The sequence below is a fragment of the Plectropomus leopardus genome, chromosome 1 (assembly GCF_008729295.1).
Source record: "Plectropomus leopardus isolate mb chromosome 1, YSFRI_Pleo_2.0, whole genome shotgun sequence".
Taxonomy (NCBI): Eukaryota; Metazoa; Chordata; class Actinopteri; order Perciformes; family Serranidae; genus Plectropomus; species Plectropomus leopardus.
The window spans coordinates 13,768,929-13,791,587 of NC_056463.1; the positions used below are offsets into that span (position 1 = coordinate 13,768,929).

At 39.9% G+C, this 22,659-nt stretch overlaps 1 protein-coding gene across 1 annotated transcript in view; it reads left to right on the forward strand.

Annotated features, from left to right (window-relative positions):
- The window catches only part of LOC121943951 (protein TANC1-like), a 46,312-nt gene that overhangs the window by 20,755 nt on the left and 2,898 nt on the right, over positions 1-22,659 (forward strand). The window contains exons 10-27 of the mRNA XM_042487568.1: positions 1,180-1,411; positions 2,336-2,502; positions 4,564-4,872; positions 7,136-7,336; positions 7,559-7,662; positions 8,906-9,014; positions 9,428-9,550; positions 10,483-10,719; positions 11,999-12,208; positions 12,412-12,493; positions 13,863-13,996; positions 14,086-14,209; positions 18,121-18,296; positions 18,929-19,061; positions 19,464-19,493; positions 19,578-19,669; positions 20,629-20,775; positions 22,490-22,590. Coding sequence (XP_042343502.1) covers positions 1,180-1,411; positions 2,336-2,502; positions 4,564-4,872; positions 7,136-7,336; positions 7,559-7,662; positions 8,906-9,014; positions 9,428-9,550; positions 10,483-10,719; positions 11,999-12,208; positions 12,412-12,493; positions 13,863-13,996; positions 14,086-14,209; positions 18,121-18,296; positions 18,929-19,061; positions 19,464-19,493; positions 19,578-19,669; positions 20,629-20,775; positions 22,490-22,590 — 2,711 coding nt within the window. The remainder of the gene's footprint in view (positions 1-1,179; positions 1,412-2,335; positions 2,503-4,563; positions 4,873-7,135; positions 7,337-7,558; positions 7,663-8,905; positions 9,015-9,427; positions 9,551-10,482; positions 10,720-11,998; positions 12,209-12,411; positions 12,494-13,862; positions 13,997-14,085; positions 14,210-18,120; positions 18,297-18,928; positions 19,062-19,463; positions 19,494-19,577; positions 19,670-20,628; positions 20,776-22,489; positions 22,591-22,659) is intronic.

Below are 22,659 nucleotides of genomic sequence, written 5' to 3' on the forward strand. Positions count from 1 at the left end.
TAAATTAACCCTTATCAGACCTTTTGTTACCATGCAGCTTGCCTCCCCAAGCAATCCAACTTTTTACTGAATATTTTACAAGAGACTCTGCAGTAATCTGCTGAATGAAGCTCTTGTTGTTTCATAATGGCATGTGATGACTCAGCTACCTCTATAAGATTTCTGCAAATGTGATTTCTTTTTATATTGTGGTGTTACTTTATTGTAGCCCTTATTGTTTATACATTCTGTGATACCAGTCTAGATATTGTTTTTTTTTTCCTGAGATATGAACTGGAAATGCACTCTGAACAAAACAGTATCTGAATTTGTGCAGATTTTTGAATCATCAGAGTGTTTCAGGTGTTTTTTGCATGCAGGGACTGCTGCAGCCAAATAAGCAGCATCTTTTCTCACAACTCAGATTTGCCATATTATAAACAAACAGGCTGTAGGCTGAAGGGGTGTAAATAGTTCAATATTCATACATTCTGCAAGGTTTACCTCCTAGGACGATATTGAAGCCTGTCAAGTCAATTTTATTTATATAGCCCGATCACAAATGGGCCTCAAGGGGAAAAAGCAGTGGCACTGTGCAAGACTTGACAGTAGACGAAAACTAACTGAAGTCTTGAAAAGTGCCTGCAAAATGGCTTTTCAGAATTCTCTCAATTGCTTTCTCATCTTTTTCGAAGACACTTGAGACCAACTTTACATCCATGAGGGCTTCCTCCCGTTATATACATCACTTTTCACCAGTTTTTAAAGAAAAAAGTCGTGCATTATGGACCAGTGCAGTTCTGACGTGTATTCTCCCATGTTAAAACCCCCTGATCTGTTTCCACTAAACATGTCTATATTTACCGATAACTGTTAACCCTTTGAAACCTGAGCAAACTGGTTTAATTTCTTTGAAAAACATGTAGAGAAGACCTTACTTCTCACTTGATTCATGGAACAGTTCTATTGGCACCATCCACAACTTTTGACAAAAATAACACTGAACTAATAATGAACAACAAACTGAACTCAACTGAATTGGACTGCTTGGTGGAAACAAGGCACTGGAGTAGTCTGACGGCCAAAATGCCAAACTCAAGTCTTCAAAACCAGAGTCCAAAAGCAAAATGGTGATTTTATGGTGGCTTTATACACTTCCTTCAAACGATTCATGGGGTTTTACCTGCCTTCTTCTCTCAGGTGGTAGCCTATCATTTCTGTCAGGCTGACAACACCTACACCTGCCTGGTACCAGAGTTTGTGCACAGTGTCGCTGCCCTGTTGGCCAGAGCACCACAGCTTGCCCCCTACAGGGAGCTGCTGGTACAAGAGCCACACCTACAAAACACACTCAGCCTGCGATCCTGCGTTCAAGACCCCATTGCTGCCTTCCGAAAGGGTATCCTGGAGCCCATGAACCACCTGCGCAAGGGTAATGAGGTCTACAAACACACAGTCACACAAAGACACACACACACACACACACACACACACACACTTGAGCACACACAAACACACACACTTGAGCACACACACTTAAGATAAATGTGATATTCAAGTTTAAAGACCTTTTAAAATTTTAAAATATTATCTGTTTTAAGGTAGAAAACTGTCTGCTTCCCTCACCATGCAATTAGGGAGCCATCTCCTGTGTGAAATAGCTTATTAATGACTTCATGATGGGCCCATAGATTATTTTCCCCAGTTAAGGTCAATGATTTGAACCAGTGAAGAGTGTGAAACAGATGTTAGGTCGTTTTACATAGGGAAATGATGAGTGTTATTTTTGCCCTGGTGAATCATCAGCATCCCACCGGAAGTCAAGGTCACAAAACACTCTGGAGAGGCTGTGAATGTTACGGGCGTATTAGCCACCTCAGTTTCTCATGATACAGTCAGTCAGCTAGATTGATGTGTTATTATGGCTGGGCCCTCCACAGTCTGAGCAGAGGAGTGTTTTGTCCACTCCATCACTATTAAGCAGGTTAGAAAAAAAAATGGAGAGCCCTTGTGCTTGAGTGTGTGAGTTCTTACAGGCTTGCAGGGATGCATTGACAGCTTAGATTATGTGAAACATGATGGATATGTCCTGTTTCAAGCTAATAAACAACAATGGCCTCTGGCCCCTTTCAGTAGAATATAATCAATATCAGCAGTTGGTGCGTTTCTCAACATATCTTGTACTGGGAATCACAGATGCACCCATTTTTAGCCATGAAAGGCTTCAGATAAAGCTATCACACCATCTGTCTTTGTTTCCTTTTTATGTGCTCTTTGCAAGGGTAATTTAATATATCTGCTCTTGCAATGTGCCTCAACATAATTTTTCTCTGTCTTTTGGTTCATGTGTATTCAGAGCGTAGGCTACCTGATGAAGACTACATCATATTGGTGGACAGTCTTAATGAGGCAGAGTTCCATAAACCAGACTATGGAGACACCATCGCCACTTTCATTACCAAAATAATCTCCAAATTTCCGTTCTGGCTGAAGTTGGTGGTCACCGTCAGGACAGGCCTGGTGGTGAGTGACATTTTTCTTATTATTACAGAGATCTCTAAACCACAGTACACCTGCCTCAAAGGGTTGGTTCACCCAAATTTATTAGGAGATTTCATATTTCATGCTCGCTGCACACTTACAGACATCTCTTTTGTAATGGTATTTTGTGTAGAAAATATTTCGGGTGATGCAAGGGATTTTTTATGCCTCCATTCTAGCCACAGCTGTCACCACAGACATTATGTTATTGTGTTGTCTGTCCATGAACACAATGTCTTAGTTATGTTTTGAGGGAATTTCCTCGAATTTGGCACAAATGTCCACTTGGACTCAAGGATGAACTGATTAGATTTTGGTTGTCATAGGTCACTATGGCTGCACATATTTTTGGCCATAACTAAAACATGACAGAATTTCACACAAATGTCTATAAGGGCCAAATTATAAGTGTGACATTTTATATCCCAAAGGTGAGTTTCACTGTGACATCATAATGTTCTGCAAAAAAAAAAAAAAAAAAGATTCTGGCCATAATTCAATGCTAAAGTGGGGACGCTAATCTTGGGTGCCCACCTTGAAACTGCGGTGATTGTATTGTATAGCTTATTTGCAGCAACATATATATGTAAAGCATTGTCTAGTGTCATGTCTGCATATGTTTCTGGAAAGAGATGGATATGAACTGCAAGTTTATTGGTTGGCAGAGCCATACAACCAAAAGGCAGTAATTCTAATTTGTTGTAGTATTGTAGTTGGCCATTGAGGCAATTTGGCAGCCAGGCTAACTGGTGGCACCAGATTTTTTTCTTTTTTAATGCATCCATGGGTGGACCCCACCTCTGACCCAATGTAAGCTGCGATAGCCTCCAGTCCCCTGCTAACCTGCAAGCAATCAGTGCATAATAGTAGATAATAAATGGGTGGATGTATGTTTTTCATTTCAAATGTCCTCAATACTGTTGAAAGGTCTGTGGATCATTAGGAGTATCAGAATATTGGAATGTATGCAGGTAGAACTATAAAGATGGCTAGATACCACTAGAGGAAAATTAAGTGAGAAAATAGGATTTTGTATTTTGGGCGAACTGACCCTTTAAGTTTAACCTTGCCTCATTTTGTCCAAATCACATCCCAATAGCTGTGCCTGTTGTCTTAGCTCACTGCACACGCTGTGTAGCTGTGCTTTTACTGCCATAGTATAGACATTGTGGCTTTTGGCACCATCACTCTCTCTAGTCTGATGTACTTTCTCAATCCGGTTGATAATCCCACCAAACAGCGGGCGCATCTGTCCAATGCCAAAGCCAAGCCTCCAAATGCTGCATGGATTATGCCCTGAATGGATGGTAATACTACTGGGAGTCTGCTGGGAGTCTGGAGCTTGACAGCCAGCCAGCCGGTTACATAATTTGATTAGTGTTTGGGAAAACACAAAACACATTTGGGGTCATTTTCTTCATGATACATGTGAAGTCAGCCAGCATTAAATACCAAAATTTAACGATGAAGAGTACAGCAATTATCCCACCCTCCCAGTATCCCCAAGCCATGATTTGATCATCATTCATTCAGTCTTTCCCTTTTTTACCAGCCATCTCACAGAGACTCTCGTATAACAAATGGGATATTCACAAATGGTTGAGAAAGGGTCAAGTGGAGCAAACGACCACAAGTCAATTACTTGTCGTTGAACCAAAATGTCATTCATTGTTAATGAGGAACTGAGCGGCAATAACATGATTTTTTTCTTTTTTTAAATCAGTCATAGCTGGTTTTGGCCGGTGTTGAGCAGTTGAGGATGGCAAGAGAGGAGATGAAATGTGACTCTGAGAGATGCCTGTGAGCAATGTTGGAGCTTGAGTCATTGTCACACTGTTTACTGTACTGTATCCCATGGCTCCGCGTGAGTCACAGGCAACAGCATCTGAGTAATGGGTCCTGATTTTGGTTTAATTTGTCCTTAGCTAATGCACCAAAGATTTGCTACCTACTATTCTTTAAATAACGAGGTGTATGTGCCTGCGTGTGATTTCTGTTTTTACCAACAAGAACACATAATTTATTGGTTTCCTTCTCTTGCAGGAAATTACTACCCTCCTTCCCTTCTCTGGCATCTCTCTGGACATCCTGCCAGACAGCAGTGATCTGGGAGCCGACCTGAGCGACTACATCCATCACCGGGTCAGCAGCAGCACCCAGGTCGCGGCCAACGTCACTACACCTACAGGCTCAGCCCCCGATCAGCTGCTGCTCAGCAAGTTTAGCAGCCACCTGTCGACTCGGAGCCATGGCTCCATCCTCTACCTTCAGCTGACCCTGGATCTGTTCCACAAGGCCCACCTGGCTCTGAAAGGAGGAAACTACCTGGTGGTGCCTGTGTCCCTGTCAGAGGTCAGACATATTTAGTATTGATTCCCTACAAGCAAGGATGATTTGTACCCAGGAGGTAGTTGTGCAGTTGCCAGGGGTCTGTGGAAATATTGTTGGTAAGCTCAGCTAATTTAAAAAGTTATAAATTATGATGTTGTGATTGAGAGTGCAGAAAAATGACATAGCAAGCAAGCAGACAAATTTAAACAGTTGGATAAAAATGATTAATAAACCATTAAAACAGCTTAAAATAAAAGATATGTGGTTGAAATATATCACAAAAAAGGTATACTATGCAAGAATTGTTACACTTTTTTCAAACTTGGCCCCTCCTCAGTACACTGCTGGTACGTACACTGCAAGCAAATATTGTAGGAACATTCTATCTGTTGCTATGGAAAGGCCAATAGTTTAGCAAGGTAACTAAACAAACTGCTGGCACCCACCTGTTCAACAGAAAACAGACCAAATCTGCCTTGCTCTTCATCCTCTGCTTCAGTGATCGCCAGCGAAAGTGAAAGGCAGCCCATACTCACTCTTATTTTGGAATGAAATTTATCTGCTTGCCGTTTCGTTTTGCTATATTTGCAGTTTTTTTGCGTCCTCTTGGATGCATGCTGATAACGGTCTAGCACCTTGTTGCTACCTTTTTGTTAAGGCCTGACCCCAAGTATGCACTGTGCCCAGGAGCATCCTGACCGCAGCAAAATAAGAAGAAAATAATAAAAATTGGGTAGAGTCTCTGCAGATAAATACACCACCATACACTTGTAGTGAGTCATAAATGATCATTTTAGAGAGATTACGTTGGTACATTTTTTTTTTAGGAAATCTTGAATAATAGATTTTTGATAAAACTTTAAAGCAGAGTGTTTTGATACAACAGTTCATATGCTATATACTGAATTACCCACCCCCATGAATGGCATCATCTTGTTATGTACTTAACGTTAAGTTAGGTTTAAGAAAAGTAAAATAAACATGGAAATGACTCACCTTAAAATAATTCAGAGTTCTGTCTGTGTCACTATGGGACACAAACACTTGGGGAAAAGTCCTGTGTTTGTTTGACCCTTTCATAACCCCATCCTGCCTCTATTTACACAGCCTCCCAGATTACTTTGGTTTTATTAGAATTCTGCTGCATTAATATTTGTAGGTATCGTCTGAACAGTGCATGAAAATAGCCTGCTTTAACATCAGTAATAAACAGTTTAAATTGTTGGCTAAAACTAATGGATAAATTGTTTACAAAAATGTTTCAAACCATAGATGTGGAGTAATGCACTGCATGTTTTATTAAATTATCAGTTAATTTACTATGTAAACTGCAGTGTTTAACCCTCTTAAGAAAAAAAGGCACATTTTACCTGAGTGTATTTTTGGGTCCACCATCTTCCTCCTCATCTGGTCAAGTTCACAGTCTAACACTTAACACTTGTCAGTCATCCTGGGGAGCTGTCTGCCGTGAAATGGCATCGCGCCTGAGGCTGAAACAATCAATGTCCATAAAATTCCCACATAGGGTACACAGGTGACAGCCATCGTTCAGACATGTTGTTCACAAAAAACAAGAAGATGTGTACTCACATGCTATTCAGATCCCTAAAAGATAAAAATGACAGGATCAAAGACTTTAAACAAAGTGCCAAAAATAGTCCACAGTGACTGAAGTAAACGACAGACGCATTTTAATGTTACATAATCATCTATGCAAAATAGGACAACAGATGAGCAAGTGTTATTATAAACACAAAGAGCTGAAAATGTGGTGATTTAATGATTGGGTAATGGACGTGGAAAAGCATCCATAAAGGAGTGATAAAGATGTTTAGGCCCAGGTAGTGGGCAGTAAAAGTTAAAAACAACAGTTTGTGTAGGAGTACAACAGGGATCATTGATCTGATTACAGACTTATGAAATGTATTTTTTATTGTTGTTATTTCCATAATTGGCTTGTTTACCTTCTGGATGTTGCACATAAGCTGCATCCCATTGTCAATACTCCGGCGATCAAGGTTTTATGTTACCTGAGTCTATGAGATGTGACCTACCAATTCAATTCAAATTCAAAATTGAAAGCCAATTTGCAGGCTGGCTTCTATTATTTCCCTTTTGCAGTGGATATTTTCATTAGTCTAGATAATTTCCTATATTCACCATGCACCCATGACCACCCACACACAAACATGTCTTGAGTAGATGTTCTTGCCTATCCACCTTGTGGAAAACTGTAAATCAATTTCAGTCTGACAACATCATTAACCTTCTGAATATCTGTCAGGTGTACCTGCTGATGTGTCGTGTGAGCTTTCCGGATAAAGAGGTCTTTGAACGGGTACTTCCGGTGCTAAATGTGGCACTGGCATCTCTGCACCCACTGACTGATGAACAAATGTTCAGGGCGCTGAATGCAGGCAGCGTGAGGGGGGAGCTGGAGTGGAAGGACTTCCAGCTGAGATTAGACAGCCTGGCTGGATTCATGGTAAGACTCTTGATATGACTGCATTGAAGGCTACATAACGATGCATGCTTTTATGTTTGTTTTGCTATGAAGTTCATAATTTTCACTTACAGTTTGGAATTTAGAGGCAGTCTTTATCTAAAGGACTCACAGTAAATGAATGGAGAATAAGGGACAACCAATCTTGTAAATTAACTGTGCCTTTACATTTTAAGAAATGTTCTTTCCAATTTGTGTCTTTAGGTGAGACGCAGGGATGGCACACGGATGCTGTGTCATCCCTCCTTCAGAGAGTGGTTGGTTTGGAGAGCAGATGGAGAGAGCAGTGACTTTCTGTGTGACCCGAGGTGAGACAGAAAGTCAAACATCATACAGCACAAGATTATTAAAGAGAAACATCAGTATTTTTTATCCTGAACCCTATTTTCCCATGTTTTATTTCTAAGTGACTAATGGCAACAGCAGGTTTTGAAACTGGTATTGAGAGAGACCGCTTCAGTCACAGTGGCGAAACAGGCTGCAGTGTAATCCCTAAGGGCAATTGTGCATTGTCAATTTATGTCTTAAAAAGTAGTTGCTTTGCCACTGACATGCTCAGATAGGTATAACAGGTGTCTGATAACATTTAGGAAAATACCTTACAGAGAAATTAAATGTTTTTCCTTACCTTTCCCGCATCAGGTCTGCCAATGCAGTAGTGCCAAAAACTGTAGTTTCATGAATGGCCACTTGAGGCTGGTTTAAGAAGACCTTAGACATAGACACCTATGTTAAAATGCCTAACTTTACAGCAGAAATAAACATGTTTAGAGCCTGGAACAAAAAATATATATATATTTTTGGTCTCTAATTTCAACAATCATGACAACTGTACGTGTACTGAAGTTTTATTTAACCCATCGGCTTTAAAAGTCTTAAAGTTATGCATATTTAAGGGTGGGGCCGCTTTGAGAGACAGGCTGTCTGCGAGGCGTACCTACAGTGTATGAGTCAGATCCACCCCTCGCTCCTCCACAGCTCCACCGTCACATCCAAATATTAACAACACAACAAACTCTTACTGGCACTCCTCTCTCCAAATCTCACTGTTTCCACCATTATTTTTCCTGCAAAAAGTCACTCTTGCAAGATTTCAGAACGAGACTTCTCCTTGAGTGAGACCTGGTCGCAATAACATACGTACCAGCGACATATATAATTATAATGTTGTCAAACACTTCTAATAATAATGTGAACTTGTCAATGGGAAAAATAGCCACAGTTAGTGGCTGTACATTGACAGTGCAAAATTGCCCTCAGGGAATACATTGCAGCCTGCTTTGCAGCTGCAGCTACAGCTCCAGCTACAGCGATCTCTCTTAGTGCTAGACCAATTTTAGAAAATTGTTGTCTTCAGTAGCCACTAAGACACAAAAACATGTGAAAGAACTGTTCAAGTTGGAAAATACTGACATTTTCCTGCATTCACTCTAACTCAGTTGTGAATTCTCCAAGAAAGTAGTATGTACATTCTTGTCAGAAAAGACATTTTTATACTGGAGTAGAACTTGGGCCATTTCTGTTAAAGAAACTCTATTCACATTTCTATAGGAGTGGACATGCTCTCCTGGCCTTTATGTTCTCCAGACAGGAGGGCAAGCTGAACCGGCAGCAAACTATGGAACTGGGGCACCACATCCTCAAGGCTCACATATTCAAGGTAACAGGAACTGTGATACTATGTATAAAACTTGCTGGGTTTTTGACTGAAACTGAATGTACTGCTCAAGTCTCCTGAATCATTCAAATCTCCGAAGGCTTCATGTGAACAAAATCCTGCACTTTAAAGTATATTATTGCATAGAAACACAGTAAGACACTCTCAAATAACAGTGAACCTCTGTCCCTACCATCACCCACACACATTAGCACTGCTAAGACCCATAAAGTGCCTGTGGTACAGTAGATATTTTACTGTTTGCATGCATAGCTTGCACTCTGCACATACTGCATTACTCCAGGGAAACAATTCAAATTCTGCACCACAGATCTCATCTGAGCAAGCTTAATCTCTTCCTCCGTCTCTCTTGCTATCTCTTCTTATCTATCTGTGACTCTTTTGCACACTTACAGGGTCTGAGCAAGAAGACAGGTGTGTCCTCCAGCGTTCTTCAGGCAATGTGGGTGAACTGCAGCACAGACAGTCTGTCCGCTGCGCTGGCCTCCCTGAGGAACCTCTATACACCGAACATCAAGGTGACACACGTGCTCCTGATTAAAAAAATACTCATACACCCAAATATATCTTATTTACAAAGATATACTGATATTTGTTTTGGCAGACCCTATTAGTGTCCGTAGCAAATAATGTTGTTTGCACCCAGGTGTATATATTCCTGGGTGTCATAGCAATGTTGAAATATGGCAGTAATCCTAACACAAAAGGGTCAGTATTTCTATTCTGCTTAAGTTTATGTATATAGTGTACTTTCAGCAGCTCAATACATCTTCAAAACTGAACATAATAAGTCAACTGCATCTACAAATAACAAATAAACGTTGACTCAAGGGGGCTCAAACTCCAGTCTCCTTTGTCTGAATCCTGTGCCTGAATCATTTAGTCACCACTTCTTACTCCCTTCATCAACTGTCTTGCTCTTTATACTACATCACTTTCTGGCAGTATGTTTGATTTTTTTCTCATAAATTTACCACTTAGAGAGAGAATATCAGAGATTTGCTAGTACAAGCCCAGAACACTACCTCTTTGCCCTATCACTAAGCCTTGGGGGCCCTTACCCTAAGCCTGGGAAAGCGGTGACCTTGGTGTGTTGATGTTGCAAGTACTAGCAGCCTGGCCTCACTTCCAACTTATCAAATACTGGCTTTGTCAGTGGACCTCAGCAGCAGTCACAGCTGCACAGACGCATACTTAGTGGGGGTATGATAAGCACCAGGCAGCAGCAAGTTTTGACACCCATAGAGTACCATAGAATAAAGGGCTAGAATATTCACATCAGTGGGAGGGAGGGTGGATGGGTTTAACAAACTGCGGACACCCGGGAACCCGCTGTCCATTCGTGTGCTGCCAAAAGTCAATCATGTTGTTAGCATCGTATTTTGCTAGTATGTGTAATATGCTAATATGCTTATATGCTATGCAAATAGTATTTTTTTTCATCCTGCAGGTGAGTCGTCTGTTGATGCTAGGTGGCGCCAGTGTGACCTGGTGTACAGAGGTGGTAGGACATGCCCCCATTCTGGCCGTCCACGCCCACCTGGGGCACTTGGAGATGGTGGCTCTGCTGCTTGAAATGGGCGCTCCTGTAGATGGAAGCACCGACAACGGCATGACGCCTCTCTGCCTGGCTGTCGCCGCAGGACATGTGGACATTGTCAGCCTGCTTTGCAAGAAAGGGGCCAAGGTCAGTGTCACTTCTGTGTAAATAGGACGAGAGGCAAATGTGGGTTCGGTGGGACTGACCAGTGCAATTTTCATACATAAAGCAAACTTCAGTCTGAGACAGTACCTGAACCACTATACTATTTAGCATGCCATAAAAAGATTTAGTATGTCAAATGCAGTATGCCAAAAATACCAGGATGTTCAACTGCATCCATTGGCATTTTGCAGTTTGCAAGCCAGCATGCTTTTCTGGCTATTCTGACCCACAATCCTTGTGGAAGATGCAACACCCCGACTGAGCTGCAGACAGATGACAGTTTCCTGACAGCTGACAAACATCGCAAGGACTATAATCAATCAATCAGTCAATCAATCACAAACTACAATGTATGCAGTTGTAACTTAACCCTGAGAAACCTGGATAAATGTCACTTTTCTCATGCTGCATTCCAACACCTTTCAAAAGTATTCAGTAAAGTAAATATTTAAAGTAAATATAAGTAAACCTTTGAACCCTGAGCATTTTGGCAAGAAACGTCCCAAAAATTGCAAGAAATTAGTAGATTTAGATTTTTTTTTTCAAAATCTAGGGAAAAATGTCCACAGAACTATATATATATATATATGATAATCATATGTATATATTTCTGTTTACCTATATATTTCTATCATTTAGTTTTTTCAAATTTTCTGGTTATTTTCTTGCACTATTTACTCATTTCTATGTCGTTTCTCCTTAAGTTTCTCATTGCCTTCTTTTCATGTTTTTAAACCAAAATCAAGCCAATTCGTCCAGGTTTCAAAGTTAAAACTACATACATTGCAAAGTTACAACACCAGAGCTCTACGAGTTGATCTCCATCTCTGGCAAACTCAACAAATGGCGTTTTGTCATTTCTCCAAGATATAAAAGTTAAGTTACAACTTTAAGATCTGCTCCATACTTTTTCTTTTTACTTCAAATTTTGTGCTACAGACTGCGACAGAAGAGGTTCAAGTTCCAGACGCACCATTATTACAAAGTAATATGTCCTAATTGTATAAACTCATATGCAATAGTACGTACTTTTTAAGGGCAGCTGCAGTACATACTGATAGTAACAAGAAAGAGTAAGCAATTCAGAGCACCTTTACACCAGTGGTATCCTGAACAGCCCTGGTTTTACATTCACCACAGTTTCAGGATCTATTCTGGGAGACGGATGACATAAACAGGCCTGATCTAGGCCACCGTACTACAGGCACCGGCCAGCCAGGACCAGTGTCGTAAGTCCTTCTGTGTACCCCCTTTATGCCAGGTGGGCCACGCTGATAAGAGTGGCCAGTGTGCGCTGGTGCATGCTGGGCTGAAGGGCCATGCAGAGATCATCAACATCTTGCTGGGCCAGGATTGGGGAACAGAGATCCCCACTGACCCGCAGCAGCACCACAGCAATGACACCATGACTGGGAAAACACAGGCAGCACAGCAGGCAGTCACAGCTGCAGCCAGCGTGGGACACACACAGGTACGTTTCAGTTCAAGGTCCTCATGACAAAACACTCTGCTGAAATTCATTTTTGTTATGTAGAGCATGTTGCCTGTCCTTGCTGGACGTAGACGATTTATTAGATGTGCTTGGCTGTGGTCAAGGTCTGTGAGTGCTTTTGGTTTTCTTTCTGCACAGCAAGAGAGTGCTGCAGAGAACTGTAAAACTGTCTTTTCCTGCAGGTGGTGAAGAGCTTGCTGGACTTGAAAGATGAACAGCTGGCAGTGCAGATGGACGCTCACGACTCTCTCTGGGGAGAAACGGGTGCGTTTCTCCTATCAGTCGGATAAATTTAGATTTCTCACCTCTTTCTGTCCATCAGTGTGGATCTACACTCAGGGGCTTTCAGGGTGCATTTTAGGCACACTAACATCCAGGGCAATGACTCAATACTAAACAGCTAATTTACCTGAATACAGATTGACAGTGAGCTCTGTGATTGGAGGTGCAGGAGTACCAGCGCCCCTCTTACTCATTTCACCATTACAAATTTAGGATGGTCTTGTTGATGTCAAATATTTGATTTGATTGTAAAATGTTTTTGTTTTTGGCATCACATTTATCACACAGAACATCTCGTCCAGCCACATTTGTAGCATCTAAAAAGCATTACAATACTTTTACCTCTATCGCAAATGTAATAGTGCAGCCTGCAGAATTCTGTTAGGTTCATTTCCTGAAAGCATGTCAGCTGAAGCCTGCATCTCTGCCTACAGCACCATTAGAGTGTAATTCTATTACACAGTCCCCTCCAGTGCTGAGAGAGAAAAAGTGAGAGCATGAAACACCCTCTGAAACATTCACCTTTGCATGTACAGTGCCCATGCTTTGTTTTATGTCTGTTTAATGTTAGGATAATCAGATTAAAGTCAATTTGCACAGATAAAATAATCAGTCAAGGAGACAGGTCTGATTTATACTTCTTTAGGGCTTGTAATTACCTAAGACATTAGTGTGTGTATCACAGCTTTTGAATATTCCCTTTAATAAGAATCGAATTTTTGCTGATACAGTTTGCACATTTAAAACCTCACTAACCCTGTTACTATTTTGTACAGCTGCACAAAGTCACCTCAAACAACTAAACAGTTTTTGTTTTTTCTTTGTCCTGTATGTGACGATAACTTCTCTTTGAAGACGGTAATATACCATCGATTTGCTCATTGAAGCATGAGGTCACATGAAACATGATGTCATTTATCAAGTTTACTTGGGGGGTACTTGCCTCTTTCCCTGGCTGCTCAATTAACCGCAGCACTGACAAAAAAATAAAAAAATAAATAACGCTCATCGTTTGTCAAAGTTACTCAAATGACTGGTTAAGGAGGATGCAAGTTTATCTAGTGTGTAGAGTTTAGGTTGGATATTTTGTTTCCATTTGTTGTTGAAGAAAAGAAACTGAGAAAGTGAAGCTGTCTTTGAGTAATTTTGATCTCTAGTACTTGTCAGATGTCTAGATTTGTTTAGAAACAGAGAATACAACACCTGTGTTCGAATCAAACAGATTATGGAAATGACAAACCTTGTTTTTCTCTGTCTCTCACTCCTGCCTCTACCTCTCTCCTGAATGTGTCAATTACATATTCTTCTACGCCTCGTCGTCTCATCTCTGTGCCGACCCTCTGTCTGTCAGTGCTGAGCGCGGCAGCAGGAAGAGGGAGAGTAGAGGTGTGTGCATTCCTCCTGGAGAGGGGGGCAGGGCTGGAGATAGCCAACCGCAGGGGCATGGTCCCGCTGCTCAGTGCCGCCAAACATGGACACACACAGGTGAGCAAGAATCTGGCGTCTGGAACAAAGCGTTCTTCATGTAACCAGTTCTATCTTTTTTTAATGAATATTTTTCCTTCTTTCTCCAGGTTGCAGAGTTGCTGCTAAAGCAAGACATTGACATCAATGTCAGCGAGAAGCTGGGTCGCACTGCACTGATTTTGGCTGCCTCTGAGGGCCACATGACCACTGTCGAACTCCTGCTGTCAAAGGGTGAGACTCCCCAATTTCCAAACTAATATCTTTTAGGAGCAGAGTGTGGGATTTAGTGGCATCTAGTGGTGAGGATTGCAAATATCAACAAACTGAAACTTCATGTGCTAAGCGTGGTTTGTAACCAGGAGTTTAATTATCCGCAGATGTCTCTTTCTTTCAAAACATACAGATTAGATGATAAACCCGATAAAAACAATGAATAAAGCAATTTCAAGTTACAATCTGTTTCTCCAGTGTGATTTGGCTCATTGCAGACGGCTAGCATCTGCAAATGTGTGTTTACCGTTTGGTTTGCTTAGGTTTTTACAGAGAACTGAATTATGCGCCGAGGTCTCGTCCTCTCAAAAACAGATTCTGTGATTTGAACCCGTAAAAATACTGAATAAAGCAATTTAGGTTAAAAATAAATTTTGACAACATAACATATAGTACCATGCCTTTTTCCATGATATTTAAAGACATACTATGCTATGACTTTTTGACTCAGGAATTTTGATGATACTATGATTTTTTTCCAAGCTTTTCACCAACATACTATATTATGACTTCCTTTAATGATTTTTGACAAAAAACTATACTTTGACGTTTTTTCATGATTTTTGACGACATACTATATTGACTTTTTTCATAATTTTGGATGACATACTTTACTATGATTTTTTTCTGACGGTTTTTGAAAACATACTTCCAACTCCTCATTATGACCTGCTAATGTGTACTCATCGTTTCTCTCTGATGACTTAAGATCCAGACGTTCAGAGGGTTTTTACCAGGAGCTGGGTTCGCCTCAGAGGTCTCTTCCTCCCTGGACAAACACACCAGTGATTTAAACCAGTAGAAACCGTGAATAAAGCAGTTTATTATGAAAAAAGCCTTTTCTTATACTACTTGCCATGGAGGGACTGCTTACTACAGTGCATCATTTTGTACTTACATTTTGTGTTCTTTCTATTCTATTTTTTCATTTTGTTTTTCATTACTTCTACATTTTTTTTAAATGTCTTATTCTATTTAAATTTATTATTTTTATTCTTTCTTTATGTTAATTGTTTTGCACCAAAACACCAAGTCAAATTTCTTGTATATGTAAATGTACTTGGCAATAAAACCTCAGTTTGATTCTGATTCTGGCTGACAGGAAATTGCGATAACACAACAGACCCTATCTAGAATCAGTGTGTGGTTTATCTGTTCTGGGTTACTGCAGAAACGGTGGTGGTGCAACACGGTAGACTCTATATATGAGGACCCAGTCCTTATGTAGATATAAATGTCTCATTCTAAAGAAACAACAACTCTTATTTTCAGGTGATTATACACTAAAGCAGCGTTTCCTAAACCTCTCCCAGAGTACCACTCGTCCTGCATGCATTAGACGTCTCCCTGCTCCAGTGTAGCTGATTCAAATGATCAAATCATAATGAGCTCCTGAAGCTGTTTGATGACAAGCTGATGATTTCAATCAGCTGTGTTGCAGCAGGGAGAGATCTAAAACATGCAGGGCTAGCAGTACTGAAGGAGAGGTTTGGAAAACGTTGCACTAAAGAAAACATACATAAATTAAAGCTGCAAGCAGCGATGAAAGGGACCTCGCACCTCCTGGCCATTCATTTCTGTGAAAGTTGGGTAATGCATGCAGAGAGTTTGGACCCTGGAATGAGATATTTCACATGATTTAGTACTTCCAGTGCCCACTAGATGGCGCTGAAAGGCACATAAATTCCCTGTCATTTTAGTGGTCGTCATTTTTAGACCAAACCATGAAAATTTCATGTAAATTAATTAACATTTAAACAAAAAGCCTATTTGGAATGCTGAGTCTGAACGTTATCCAGGGCAGATAAGTTTTACAGGATGCTTCCAAGAGAAGAGTCTGAACCGCAACGTAAACACAGATGAAATGTCTGAAGGTTTAGCTTGGTTGGTAAGAGGGCTTGTCAGGAGACTATGAGTTCATTAGTTCAAACCTCACCCAGGACAGGTGAATTCAGTTGTCCAAAGCAAAGAGGTTTGTTCAAGGTAAAACACAGGAGAAGTGTCAGATGCAGTAAATTGGCTTGTGAAAATGCTTACTCATAAACCATGAGATTGCAGGTTCAAGTTCAACAGAATGTTGAAAACATGTAAAGTGTCAGGAGGTTTGGTTCAGTGGGTAAATCAGGTGGTTAGTGTGCCTGAGATTGCTGGTTCAAGTCTTATCTGGTGACAGGTGACATTTGACTTTTTTGGCATAAAAAAATAAAATATTGACTGATATATCTGTCTGCTCTGCTGATACAAGTCATCGATGTAGTACCTTGCAATGAACACTATCGGTTAAAAAACACACAATCGTATCCTTGTCTCTTGAATTATCATATACTGAATATTGACTACTACTTTTCCCTGCTAAGAACTTGATTAACAGCCTGACTTATATATCAGTCAAGTTTTTGACAGACGTCACTGCCAATGCTGAGCTAAAGGGAATGTCGAAAATATGCAGTGTGTCTGGAGGTTTGGCTCCATGGGTAACTAAAGTGGTTAATGTGCCTGATGTTAGTGGTTCAAGTCTTATCTGGGACAAGTGACTTTTGAAAGTTGCTGATTTAGCACAGAGCTAAAGGGAACATCAAAAACACACAATTGTCCTTTGGATTTTCAGATACTGAATTTTCCCTTCCAGATGATTATTGGCCTGACTCATATATCAGTTGAGTTTTTGACAGACGTCACTACCAATACTGAGTTAAAGGGAATGTTGAAAACAGTTGAAGTGTCCACAGGTATAGCTCAGTGGATAAATCAGGTGGTTAGTGTGCCTGAGGTTGGTGGTTCAAGTCTGATGTGGGGAAAGTGAATTTTGAAGACTGACCTAAACCCAAAGCAACCATAAAGCTAAACAGAACGTCGAATATATGAAGCTTGGCTGAGAGACAGGAAGGACAGTCAAGAAACAGGAAGTTGGGGGAAAGATAAGAAGTTAGGTTAAGAGACAGGAAAGTCTGTCAAGTTACAACAAGTTAAGTTGAGAGACAGGAAGTTGAGTTGGGAGACAGGAAGTTGAGTGGAGGTAGAGGATGAGTGTATAAATAAAATATTGGCTGATATATTTGTCATATGGTGATAAAAACGCAAAATTCAGTATCGGCAGTGATGTCTGTTGAAAACTGGACTGATATATGAGTCAGGCCGATATTCCTTGATTTCCACAGACGCATATACCGATACTGGTTTTACCTGTTTCGGGACCACTTCACCTGATTTATCGACCAAAACAGAATTTCATTCAACTTTATGTGTCTTAATTTCTTCTGCAATATCACAATCAGTGTCTAAACTGTATGAATCTACAGCCAAATTATATTTTAATGGCAAAAATATTATTATTATTGGCTGATATATCTGTATGCTCTGCTGATATAAGGATCATATGGTGTTGAAATGCAAAATTCAGTATCGGCAGTGACGTCTGTCGAAAACTTGACTGATATACGAGTCAGGCCGATAATCAACTAAGTTTTTGGCAGGGAAAATTAGTATTCAGTACATGAAAATTCCAGAGACAAGGAGACAACTGTGTGTGTTTTAACAGTTTTAAGTGTTTGTTGCAAGGTATGTCATCGATGACTTATATCTGTCTGCTCTGCTGATATATAAGCCGATATTTGATTTCAGTTATGCCATAAAAGTCAAACATCAACTGTCTCAGATGAGACTTGATCCACCTTCCAAGTTCTTGGAAGGAAAAAAATCAGTATTCAGTATATGAATATCCAGGAGATAAGGAGACACAAGTCAGTGCTTGGACCCTAATTTTATTCCTCTTCTGCCAATATATCCACCTAAATACCCCACACTCAGTCTTTAACATGTGTGCTTAATGTATAAAAATTGCAGAACAATATTTGCTTTTTTTGTGGTCCCAGGTGCCTCTCTGTCCTCGACTGATCAGGAGGGGCTGACTGCACTTAGCTGGGCCTGTATGAAGGGGCAGAAAGGTGTGGTGCAGCTTCTGGCGGAGGCAGGTGCAGACCTGAACCACCCAGACAGACAGGGACGGACTCCTCTGGACCTCGCTGCACTTAACGGGGATGCTGAGATTGTGGGTTTCATGCTGTTGTTTAAATGACAATATAATGATAATAGAAACTTTTGCAGACTTGAATAACTCTTATAAATACTCTTAAACACTCTTATAAATACTTTTATTTGCATTTAATTGTAAATTTTACTAATTAAAAAGATACATTTTCTTTTCACCCTGCAGTTGCGATGCAGTTAACTGACCTTGATTTGGAAGACAATAAGTTGGAAAACACTATGATTGTGATAATAAGCAGTATATTACAATAAATGCCGGTCTACACTCATAGCAACACAGCTATTTTAGACAAATTAGATAATTACTTCAATAATGATGATAATAATTTCCTCTGCAACACAGGACATTCATTTACTCTCACAGATCACTTTCAGTAAAAAAAAAAAAAACAACCTTTAATCCAAGCATTTTTAACTCCATGTCATGTAATTTATTGACCAGCAGGAGTGTAATTAAAGTTATCAGATAACCAAGATTTTTAAAAAGCATAAGAAAATAATGGGGCAGGCAGCATTGTCTGCTAATGTAGTGAGGCATAGTGTGTGTAATCAACCAAATTACTAAAATATCTACCAATCATTGCTGTAATCTTTAATATAAATATAAAATGTTTATATTTCATGCATGACCAGGTGCACTGCCTAGTGGAACATGGAGCGGTGCTGGAGAGAGCCGATAACAGCAGCAGCAGAGGGTCAGACCGGACGGCTGGCTGCCAGAACCCGGCCCTGGTGGCCTCGCTGCTCAAGAAAGGATCCAAGATAGGTATAAACACCTCATTTACCATAACAGCCCTGCAGTAAATCCCGAGTCTAGGAATTTCATAGTCAAGAGAAAACGCTCCAGAAACCATTAATGTTATTCGACACAGTTAAACAGCTCCTGTAATTGCAGTGCAGCCTTTCAAATGAGCATAAAGTTTAACACCTCTTGAGCTAAAGTCAGTTTATTCATATTTGTATCTAATTTCAATCAATGAAGTCTCACATTGATTTGCATTATGTGTTATATTTCTGCATCTGCATGCTCTGCATTTTTATCACTTTATATTTCCATCCAGTATATTGTTGCCCTTAATTCTGCAGCAGCTGCAGTTTTACTTCTCTAACTCTCTCTTCACCTCTCTCTTTTCTCCATCCTCGGTCGCTCACCTTCATCAACCAAAAGGCTACAGGACGGCTCCACATGATCGATCAGGTACAAGATTTATGTAAGACATAAAGTAAAAGAGACAAGGCAAGACATATAATAGAAAGATAAATATTTGTACCCCTCCATCAGGTCATGCTACGTGGGCTATGGCTTCCTCAAAGCCAGACATTCTCCTCATCCTGCTGCAGAAGCTGATGGAGGAGGGGAACATGCTTTACAAGGTCTGTTTTGGTTAAGTATGAGTTATGAGCCTTTTTTAACAGGGATCCTACACATTGTCTTTTCAAAAATTCCAAAACTTTTTCATGACTTTTCAAGGACCAAAAATATTTAACTTTTTCTCGTCCCACTTGCCCAGCGATTTTCAAACATATAAGATTCAAACTCTATTCAAACATAATTTCAGCATCCCACATGATGTGTTCAAGAACAGTCAAAAATTTGACAATCCAATAATTTCTGTTCTTATAGTTTCTGGCTGTGATAAATGATATCATTTTGGCAATTTTTAGAGAAAACATTCCTTCCAAAAATTAAATGAAGGCCCCCAAACTTTTAAGTTTTCTATAAAAATTTTAAAAAAGCCCCCCAAAAAAAAGATTTGCCAAAAGTTTTTAAAGAAAAAAATAACATCCCTTCCAAAACTGTCTCAGTATTAATCAAAAAAATTTTTGTTTTTTTTAAATTGCCCCCAAAAATGATTTAAAACAAGTTTTCTTTAAAAATCGCTGGTAAAATAAATACAAAATACAGCCATTTAAAGTTTTATACCCCCTCACCTCAGCCAAATGTGTTAAAAATATTTTGGCATGCCTAATGGGCATAAATGACAGGAGAAATGGAACTCAGATGCAGAGACATTGAAAAAACGTACATGGTGAACAAATAAACAAAACAAAAACGTTGCTGCACATCGACGCATCTAAAAGCTACATTACCTCGTCAGCTACAGAAAATATAAACTTGTTACATGTTACATTAATGTAATTTAATTTTTTACACACAACACATTTCTGTAAATTATCCAAAACTTTCATTGACTTTTACTTGTTAATGACTTTTCAAGGCCTGGAAAATGTGATTGTGAAATACCCTGACTTTTCTAGGCTTTCCATTAATTGTCTTTTCTTTTCTCCTCTTTGTCTGTTTCTTACTCCCTTTTCTCCTGTGTGTTTTTCAGAAAGGACGCATGAAGGAGGCAGGCCAGCGTTATCAGTACGCCCTGAGGAAGCTACCTCGTGAGGGGCAAGGAGAGGAGCTGAAAGGACTCAAAGACCTGCGGGTCTCCCTCTATCTAAACCTCTCCCGCTGCCGCAGGAAAACCAATGTAAGGCCCATAGCTGTAACAAACTGCTCATGCACTATTTAGCACCAGCAGGTTTATTAGACGCTGAGAGGGATGGCAGGAGGGCTGGCACGGCAAAGTCGATGGTTCCTCAAGATATATAATTTATCCGAATAAACATAAAAAGATAATGTCAGCACCAGTATAGCTCACTGTAAAAATATCTCTGCTTTTCAGATCTAATTTCAAGTCTCTGCAGTAAACAGAATGTACGTGTAAGACCTGGAAGCAGGTGGTGACATAATGAATAACTGTGTGCTGTTAGTGTTGAGATAGATGTACGTGGCCGGCAGCCAGCTTTGGAACCCACCCTGGTGATGACAGACGTCCTAACAGACTGTGTAAAAATGCCATCCTTAGGGTCACTGTGGCCGATGAATAATGGAGCAGATAATGTGATGTGATAAGGTCACTCTCCCTGGCAGACCGAGCGCACTCTCTTTTCTCTGTGTCTCAACAGGGGGTTATTTACAGTGGATGTGCGAGTGGGCCGGCTAAATCAACATATTATATCAGAATGCAGGCAGTGAGGGTCGGTAGAGAGACTACATGATACCATCATTAAACATTCAGCAGCAATGTTCACAATCCCACATTCAAGGCTGCCATTTTGATCTCACTCTCAAGGACAGAATCACAATGTGTTCGTGTCATTAAATATTCACCTGAGAGAGTGATGATGAGAGCAGAAAACAACAGGCAGCTCTGTCTGTATCTCCCCCTCTCTCTCTGCTCCTGGTCAATAAAAATTATTGCAGCGTGACTTCTGTTTCATTAAACGGGCTTCGATCTTCAGATCCATATAATGAAGATGCAAACACAAACACTCTTTTTATGTCTGCGAAAACAAACACTTTGCAGTCAGGGCTGATCGCGCAGTGGGTTGGTTTGTTTCTGTGCTGCGTTAGAACACAAAATGTCTTTGTCAACCAGGGTGGAAATTTGCTTTTTATTATGCTGTCTTCTGTATCTGGTGTGATGAAGATAGACAGTTAGTGAAAATAAACAAAGCCAGGGTCATTAGAAACAGTTAACACATTAAATCAGTTCATATTATTCTGTCTGTGGTTTACAACTCATCAGTTACTTTGAGTTAAGAATATATTTACAGTACTGTGCAAAAGTCTTAGGTCACCTTAAACTTTATTTAGCAGGGTAACAATGATCATAAATATTTATCTCAGTCGTCTGTTAACTAAAATACAATCAAAACATACAGGAAATATGTATACAGTAACAAAAATGCAAATATTTCAGAATAAAACAACTTCAACAGGGTGAAGTTGCATGTATTTAGTGTGACTCCGTTTCCACTTAACATGTCTTGAACTCTCTTGGGCAGACAACATGGGATTTATAATACTACTTTCCTAGTGTATTTACACCAGGTGCATTTAAAACATGCCCAAAACTCAACAGTGATTGAGCTACCTTTTGTTATGGTTGTATAATTCCATGTTTCACATTAACTATTGACCTCAGTCTGACAAAGTCATTTTGTTCTTACTTTTTGGTGTTTTAATACATTGTTCTTGTTCTCTGTATTCTTTATATCTTAAAGAGACTGGGAAATAATTATAGATCCTCAGTGGTCAAAGTGGTCAAAGACTTTTGCACAGTATGGTATATTCAAATTTATATTTAAATATTTCTGTTTAAATTTAAATACTAAATGCATTTTTCTGTCTGAAAACAGGATTTTGGCATAGCGGAGGAGTTTGCAACAAAAGCCCTGGAACTCAAACCCAGGTCTTACGAAGCCTTTTATGCCAGAGCACGCGCAAAAAGGAGTAGCAGGTAGAACTCATTATATGTGTAGTATAATATTGTAAAAGCAGTATCATTTTGCTCAATGGAAATTCATTC